Source organism: Orycteropus afer, unplaced genomic scaffold, assembly GCF_000298275.1.
Source record: "Orycteropus afer afer isolate SDZICR_OR568_19922 unplaced genomic scaffold, OryAfe1.0 scaffold00002, whole genome shotgun sequence".
Taxonomy (NCBI): Eukaryota; Metazoa; Chordata; class Mammalia; order Tubulidentata; family Orycteropodidae; genus Orycteropus; species Orycteropus afer.
Genome location: NW_006921589.1, coordinates 24577418 through 24586534, shown reverse-complemented (window position 1 = coordinate 24586534; position 9117 = coordinate 24577418). Strand labels below are relative to the sequence as shown.

General features: G+C 41.6%; 1 protein-coding gene across 1 annotated transcript in view; it reads left to right on the top strand.

The window, feature by feature from the left end:
- CCNYL1 (cyclin Y like 1) overlaps nt 1-4641 on the top strand; it is a 41132-nt gene extending 36491 nt beyond the window's left edge. The window contains exons 9-10 of the mRNA XM_042783624.1: nt 2897-3059; nt 4525-4641. Of these exons, the coding sequence (XP_042639558.1) occupies nt 2897-3059; nt 4525-4641 (280 nt within the window). The remainder of the gene's footprint in view (nt 1-2896; nt 3060-4524) is intronic.
- Nucleotides 4642-9117: the final 4476 nt, after the last annotated feature.

Sequence of the window (9117 nt, the reverse complement as noted above, 5' to 3'; positions counted from 1 at the left end):
TCCTGCTCCTGTGTCCTCCCCTGTTAAGAGTGTTCTGTGTGTTTAGAAATAGCTCTGAGGGTATGAAAGGTCTTTCTCTCGAGCTGAGAAGCATCACTGGGCATCACCCAGTTCTTACCACGTTGTCTCTGGGGAAACTCAGCCTGGTGGGGTTTTGAGCTGACTATGAGATGCCCAGAGCCTGGCTTGTAATGGGACTACTCAAAAACTGCATGCTAACAATGAGTCCAGAATACCAGACTTAATGAGGGCTTCTGATCTGGCCACTTTGGTGGCTGTAAGGTCCCTGAAGATGGTAGGCAGGATAAGCCAGAGAAGTTTCCAGAAAATACTCTGAGTTACACCTTTGATAGTGAAAATGTCTTTGCTGGTGGCATTTATGTTGTTGTTATGTGCCATCGAGTCGGACCCAACTCATAGCGACCCCTCCCTGGGTTTCCTAGGCAGTATCACTACGGAAGTAGATTGCCCAACCCTCCTTCCGAGGAGTGGCTGGTGGGTTTGAACCGCCAGCCTTCTGGTTAGCAGTCAAGTGCCTTAGGCACTACACTACCGGAGTGACATTTAAGAAAATGGGAAAAGACACCTTTGATTACATTGAGCAGCATAAAAGATCAAGATCATGACAGGCAGATGGCAAAGGTTGGTTTTTGTTACCTTTGACTGTTACTGTCATTTGGAATCACCAGACTGTATTTACAAGGGAAATACTGTACTTCTGACTAAAAGTATAAAGACCAGTGATTGTAGGTAGCCGTTGAGTTAGTGTGGTGGAAATGACCACTTTGATAAACTGTGTGGTCATGGTGATAATGCTAGCAGCCATCTTAGGGCACAGAAGATCTCCACGATGAATGTGTGACAAATTGAAGTACTTTTGGAAATTGTAGAAGCTAAAGTGGCTTTGGTTGCTATTGTCATCAGTCTTCAAACTGGTCCCTTGAAAAGAGGAATGCCAGCCTTGCCATGATGGGAACTGATGTCTTCTCAAAACCTGTGACTAAGCTGGCTAGGACCCGGTTCTGTAACCCTGATGGTTATAGCATCAGAGGGCATGCAGGGAAATGTATAGGTTTTCACAGGTGTGACCCCGGGAGCAGTAGTAGCAGGATCTAGCTGTAGGAAGGCTCGTTCTGAACAATGCTTTTTGTGTATGAACAGAGAAACGCCAGAAGCTATGCTTGTAACAGGTTGCTCCTGTTTATGGTCTTTGAAAATTAGAAAGCATTACAACTATGTGTTTAATACACATTTGTTTCATCCCCATGCTGTTGGCTGCTGTTTGTAATGGTCTCATTGTGAGTCTGAACTGAAAATTTTTTTAAGTCAGTGTCTATCCAGTTTATTAAAATTTTATTAAAAGTTTCTACATATCTTGGTTGAATATATTTCCCTTCAAAACAACAAGTTAAACTGAGCAGAGCTGCTGCTCATAAAACTTGCTTTGCCTGTGAACGGTATGCTATTCAGCCACCTAGTCATAAAAAAACCCCCAGAAGATGCACATTCTGTAGGCATAATACTTTCCTTCAGTGATTAAACCCCTATTAATAAAGACATGTTAATCCTGTGAAGTACTGTATTGCTACCCAGTTAAAGGGTATTAGTGGAGAAGCTATAAAAGCAATAGTGAAGTACATTTGTTCCTGTAGTAAATTAGCTGGTTATCCAAACATTGCCTGATTTACATTTCTATAGGCTTATGGCTTACAGGAACAGGAAATTAATTTTGGAAGTAGGTTTAGTTGGATATTAAGTTGAACAAATGAGACAGCCACATCTGTGCTGACCTGTCCAGGGGTAATACTTTAAAACTTTTTAAGACCAAGAAACTAAGTATGGTATCTCATGTTTGTTCAGGTATTTTATCATTTTTAATCAGTAACTCTAAAGTAGTTACTGTGAAAATGGTAAGATTCACTCTGTTTTTGTTTTTCATTAAACACTTGGTAAGTTCATGTACCGAAAGACTGCTCCCAACATACTTTTCCCATTTTATCAAACTGTCCGCCCCCCCGCCCCCAGTGCACGCACATGTACACGTCCACTTCCTGGGCTCCACATCTCTAGGCTTCGTTCTCAGCACAGGAGAGACAGCACATGAGTTTATGAGTCCATTGCTCTGCGAGAGGTCATATTGTAAAGTGGGTTTAGTCTGGCCCCCACACATCTCTCTTTGATCTTTCTGCCTTCCAGAGCTTAAAGAAAGAGTATCCTGTTCTGTGATAGGGTTTCTCACCCTAATAAGATTAAGGTGAGCAGAAACTTGCATTCTGTCCTTTGACATAGCCCCTTACGCTGAGGGGTGGGGGATTCCCTTCCCAGCAAATGTAGCTTGCTTATTTATTTATATATTTGCGATGAATCCTTATATTGCTTCAAGAGTTTTCCCCCTCAGAGATAATAGCGGTGGCTCTCGATGGATCCATTTGTTGCCGTGGTGATGTGCCCACTCCTTTTGTTGGTGTGTGTCTACTTCAATAAGCCCCTTCCTGTTATCAGCCCGCTGAAAATGTCTGCAAGTTCTTCAGAGCTAATAAACAGCAGCCATCACTCCTTTCATCTGATCACTATAGTGGGGCCCGGGAGTGAGCCTGGAGTATGAATCGGACAGCTGCACTAATGGGGCTCTGAAGAATGAGCCCCTAGTCAGCAGCACGAGTGCAGAAGAAGGCTGTGACCTTTCCCCCTTCCCAAACTCACAGTGCTGGGATGCAGAAAGGACCACAGATAGCTAGCTGTACCTTGTGTGAACATTAGTGTATTATCTAGCAGGGTGGCCTGCCTTGTTCAAAACAGAACTTAGAGCCTTCCCGCTAGCTCAGCGTGCTTTTGCAGACGGTCTAGTTGACTGAAATTGTCCTGTGTTGCTTTTGTTGTGTTCCTCCTCCTTCAGGAATGAGATGGAAAGGCATTTTTTGGAGCTCCTTCAGTTTAATATTAATGTTCCTGCTAGTGTTTATGCCAAATACTACTTTGACCTCCGTTCCTTAGCAGATGACAACAACCTGAATTTTCTCTTTGCTCCTCTTAGCAAAGAAAGAGCACAGAACCTAGAGGTAAGCCTGTGAAATCATTGAATGGGGTTTTCTGTCAGCCGCCAAAGCCAACATCTGTGGCTAAATCATATTAAGTTATGGTTAGGCTAACGGAAATCTTTTAAATTAACACGTTGAAGAGCCTATTAACCCTTTGGCATCATATTTCCTGGATCTTTTATGATCCACATACACACAAAGTCTAGATACGGTCTCATTGCGACCATAATTCAGAATATTTTAAATGAAATTTTACGTGTTTTTAATGGTTTTTCCTTTAGAACTTTCACATAACTATGCATGAATAATCTTAGAATTGCACCCCTAATTATACCCAGGTACAAAATTTACTTACCACTTTTGACTATCTAACCCAGTTTGCAAGTTCGTGTTAGTGTTTACTGTACATAGCACAGTTGAGTCCCATGAGTTTATTAGACATAGCATCTAGTGGCTAAGCAGAGTAGCCGACACTTAAAATGTACAATGTGTGGCTGTTTGAAGTACTAGTGTAGAAAGTTACATGGGTTTTTAATGGAAATGATCATTTATTCATGGCTTCTGATTTTTGGTGAGTATACAGCAGAATTATCCACAACTGAGATGGACACAGTTAACACTGGCCTTTTTTGTGATACCCTGGTGGTACTGTGGAATAAGAAGTTTCTGTGCCATAAGTAGTGTGCAAGTATAATGACACTGTTGTGTGCTCCAGTCATTAGACCTTCTATACCCTCCAAAGGTATAAAGTTCAAAGTTTAGAGAGTTCAAAGGAGCCCTGGTGGAGCAGTGGTTAAAACTCTCAGCTGCTAGACCGAAATGTCAATGGTTCGAACCAACCCGCTGTACAATGGGAGAAAGATGTGGCAGTCTGCTTCTGTAAAGATTACAGCGTTGGAAACCCTATGGGGCTCTGTCCTATAGGGTTGCTATGAGTCAGAATTGATGTGATGACAGTGAGTTTGGAAGAGTCCAGCACACACTTGCCTCATTAACATTTGCCTAGAGTACGTAATAACTGCTGAAGACTGGCTAGAGTAATAACTGAAACACTCATTTGGCACAAATGTGTGTGCATTATGTCTGATGAACAAGTGTACAGGTCACAGATGAGACAGTTTTTAGTAACCTGTCACAATACCTTCGACATCTTTGGGAGCCTAATTTTTATTTTAAATAAAGTAAGTACATCTAATCATAGCCCTCGAAGGATATTACTCTTTGCAGAGTAACCTCAGAAGGAAGGTTGGGCAGTCTACTTCTGTAGTGATACTGCCTCAGAAACCGAAGGAAGGATCGCTGTGAGTCGGATCTGATTCCACGGCAGTACGTTTGGTTTGGTTTGGTTTTAGCAGTAACTATGAACTATGTAAAGGATTCTGATATGTAGCTTACCATCAGGGATACTTGTTTAAGGTTGGAATCTCTCTTTTTTTTCTTTTTTGGTAATTCCTGTACCTGTGTTCTGTTTGATTGCCCTTGCTAGGCCATTTCCAGATTGTGTGAAGACAAATACAAAGACTTGTGCAGAGCTGCTATGAGAAGGTCTTTCAGTGCTGATAATTTCATTGGTATCCAGCGCTCCAATGCCATCCTCTCTTAAAGGGAGACATGAGGGGTTGTAATGTCATGAACCCCTCAGCTGCAAAGATGGGAGAAATATCACCTCTCCTGCTCAAAAACCAGCAAAGTTAGTATTTTCATCTAAAGGAAAAAGAACGAATTCAAGAGACTAACAGACAGTGAGAATTACACATCATAGGAAAGAACGGACCTTGCCAATTCAACACACTCTCCTGTCCTCTTTAATGTAAACAGATACAAAAACCACTCCAAAGTGAAAGCTCCCAACCCACACGCAGATTATTTGCTTACTGTGTAGGCCGATAGCTGTGAACGATGAGGGTTTTTTAATTAATAGTTTAAATGTTTAGACTTTAAAGACACTAATGGTATAACTGTTATGTTTTTCCTATTTTTCTTACCACTCTCCCACCCCCCAAGTATTGCTGCAGATGCCTTTAGAATCAGTGCAGTATTACTGTTAAAACATGGGACTCTTAACAGCTCCAGAAGCCACTGCAAAGCCGAGACTGTAGCATGGTTAGGTGTTGAAGGGTTCTTCCTCCCTACCATACCACTGACGCTGCTCATCCTTATTGGCTATCAATTTAAACCAAAAAGCTGCTCAGTAAGACTGTCATTCACGTTCTTTGCAAGCACTACTTACCAATGTTTAAGCACGTTTAGGATCATAAACATGGAAAGTATTATTTACTTATTATCTACTTCTGTTGGGTCTACGCTGCATTTCTTGTGAACTATAATAGTGCTTCTCATTTTCTGGTAATTTTCCTTTTGTAAAATAAATGTATTAAAAGATACTTTAACAATGCCAACCAACATGGTGGTCCAGAGATCACAAGCAGGCAATGAAATACAAAGTACCCTGAAAGTCCTAGTGCAGTTGTAAGCTTTCAAAAAGTCTCCTTTGGGAGCCCCAGGGCACTGCAGCAGAAGTATAAATGCTGTCACACTTTAGAAAGCCTGTTTAGAAGTTTTAAGTTTCTTGTACACTTACATACTTTAGTGAATTTTAAGTTTGCTTTTCATTTTAATTTTTTGTTTCAGCTCCTCTTCAAGATGCAAATATTAACTGAAACAGAGTTAAAATCAAAAGCTCAATTTTCAAAATTTACAAAACTTAAACCAAAACCAATCTCACTGCCATTGAGTCGGTTCCAACTCATAGCAACCCCCTTTGAGTTTCTGAGGCAATTCTTTACAGTAGATTGCCCAGTCTTCCTTCCATGGAGTGGCTGGTGGGCTTGAACTGCCAACCTTCTTGTTAGCAGTCATCTGTCTCAGGCACTATACCACCCAAAGAAATTTAGACTTCAAATGATGCTTTTGTAAGTTTGTAGCATCTGTACTTCTGTAGGTATCAAAGTTTAAAATTGCACCAAGACTTTTGGGACACCTTGTATCTCCACAGACGTGCTCTCCCTCTTTACTTTTTCAGATAGTCTTTTGCAGGGCCGTGTACTGTTGATCTGCTTGGGTCACCTAACTTCTTTTCTCTAGATTTGGTAAAGGAGGACTATGAACAACAGTGGGATTCCCATGTAATAAAGGAAACTGGACCCCATCTAGTGGTAGATGATATGAGACAACTTTTTAAACTTACATGTTAACCTATGGGTACTTGTCCCATCTCAAGTCCTGTTATATAAAGAGGGAACTGCACTTCTTTCAGGCCAGGACAGTGTTGTTCCTTCTTCTGGCAGTCCATGTTATTCTCAGTATTCTTTGCCAACACCACAATTCAAAGGCATCAATTCTTCCATTGGCTTTATTCATTGTCCAGCTTTCATAAGCACATGAAGCAATTGAAAACACCACGGCTTGGGTCAGGTGCACCTTAGTCTTTAAAGTGACATCTTTGCTCTTCAACACTTTAGTGAGGTCTTTTGCAGCAGGTTTGCCCAATGCAATACGACAGCTGATTTCTTGACTCCTGCTGCCATGGGTGTTGATTGTGGATCCATGTGAAATGAAATCCCTGACAACTTCAAATTCTTCTCCATTTATCATGCAGTTGCTTATTGGTCCAGCGGGGAGGATTTTTATTTTCTTAACATTGAGATGTAATCCATACTAAAGACTGTAGTCTTTGATCTTCATCATTAAGTGCTTCCAGTCATCTTCACTTTCAGCAAGCAAGGCTGTGTCATCTGCATATAACAGGTTGTTAATGAGTCTTCCTCCAATCCTGATGCTGTGTTCTTCACATAGTCCAGCTTCTTGGACTATTTGCTCAGCATAGAGATTGAATAATACGGTAAATGGATACAGAGCATATATGGGCCAGGAATACCTTTTCTCCTTACAGCAAAACTTCACTGAGTGCTGCAGGTTCCATCACTTTTAAAGGACAGAAGCATACGTGATAAATAATGGTATATAAAATATTACAATCTACCACCTCAAAAACACTGTTCATGGAAGTATTGATTGCAATTTTATTTTGAAAAGAATGCTACAACTTACGTGGTTTTCCTTTCTCATGTTTCTATTAAAAGAAAAGCTAATAAAATTCTATTTTAATTAAAATATGGCTAGTGTGTTTGTAACATTTGTTTCTGCTCGCACAGCATTATATCTCTGCCTGACTCTGTTGTCTTAAATCTAGTCCTAATAGTGGGTCTTAAAGCCTTTTCGTGCTCTGACCATTGACAGGTTGGTTTGACCCATTCCTCTAGTTAACATGGCGTTTGTTCATTTTGCTCTTCAGCTTGCTCATTTATAACACAATCACTGGCCACTAGTGTAAGTTCTATAAAGTAGTAGAAGTTAAGAATGACGCTGATGATCCTTTTAACTAGATGTGATTTTAGTGGGACTTCAGGATGAAATAGCATTGAATTAGTGGCATAGTGCGTTCGATAGCATCTTTGACTTGCGCCTGAGAGGGAGAAGCCCATCAGCAGAGAGAATGAAGCAAATACCAAGCCTAGTGCCGCAGAGGCTCAGCAGAGCACAGAACTGCCTGACGGGTCCAGCTCCTACAGAAGCAGACTACCAAGTCTTTTCCCACAGAGCTGCCGGTCCCAAATGCTGGCCTTTCAGTTAGCAGCTGAATGCTTTAACCACTGCAGCACCAGGGTTCCCAGAATGGAAGGAATTACAGGAGAATCAGAACATGAGGTATTTGAGGATTTCAAGGAGTTGAAAGAAAATAGAACAACAGATGGGAGTTGGCCTTGCTGCAGAGAGGGTGACTAAGCCACAAAATTTGACTTTAAAATGCTATTTTTAAGATTACATTTCAATTAGAAACATACCAAATCTCTGTAAGGCTTCAAGCCTAGCCACTCCACTTCAGCCAAAACTCCCAAACCAGACTCGCTGCCGTCGGGTTGATGCCATCTCATAGCAACACGCTTTGGATTTCCGAGGCAGTAAATCTTTATGGAGGTAGATTGCCCAGTTGTCTTTGGCAGAGTGGCTGGTGGGTTTGAACTGCCAGTCTTCTGGTTAGCAGATGCCTTAGGCACTAGGCCACCAGAGCTCCTTTCCCCTTCAGCAGTTCTCACAACCGACAGCATTGCTGTATTTTCATCCACCTGACTTCTTAAGTGCCTAAGGTCAAATCTTTAAATACCATTGCTACAGATAAACCTTAAAAAAAAAAAAAAACTCACTGCGGTGGAGTCAGTCCAATTCACAGCGACCCCTCCTTGGGTTTCTGAGGCGGTATCACTACAGAAGTAGATTGCCCAATCTTCCTTCCAAAGAGTGGTTGGTAGGTTTAAACGCCAGCTTTCTGGTTAGTAGTCAAATGCCTTAGGCACTACGCCACCAGGTACTGATTAGGATAACTTCTGATTGAGTTTAAAATAAAATCTTATAAATCACCATTTTTAAGATGGTTTACACACAGTTACTAAGCAGAAATGCCGACATAGGGTCAGAGGTAAAAAATAAATTTAGAGGAGGAAGATTGGACATGAATTTGTGGCTTCAAGAGTATGCCTGAAAATGGCTCATTTCCCTCTGGGACCGCTCCCTCAGCTAGAAGCTGCTTCTGGAGTGTAGAGCTACCTGGAGAAGCACTTCCCAGCCAGCAGAAAAGCCTTCCAGGTTAAGTGCTGGTTCCTACGCAGACTCTGGATCACACCCAGCATCCATCAACAAGGATTAGATTACCAAAAGTCTAACGCTGTCAGCTGTTTACTGACCAGGTTGGCATGACACTGCTAGTGAGCAATCCAAAAGTTCTAGGAACCCTTCTGAACAACCTGTTCCCCTACCACGCAGGCACAATCCATTTGGTTTCTGTTTTTAAATAAGCTTGCCAGAAAAATATATGGCATAGTGGGAGCTCTGGTGGCACGATGCCTGCTAACCAGAGGCTGAAGGTTCAAATCCACCAGCCTCTCCTTGGAGAGAAGATTGGGCAATCTACTTTGATAGAGAGATGGCCTTGGAAACCCAAGGAGGGTTTGCTGTGAGTCAGATCTATTTGATGGCAGTTTTTTTTTTTTTTTTTAAAGTGGATAAGGCACTTGACTGCTAA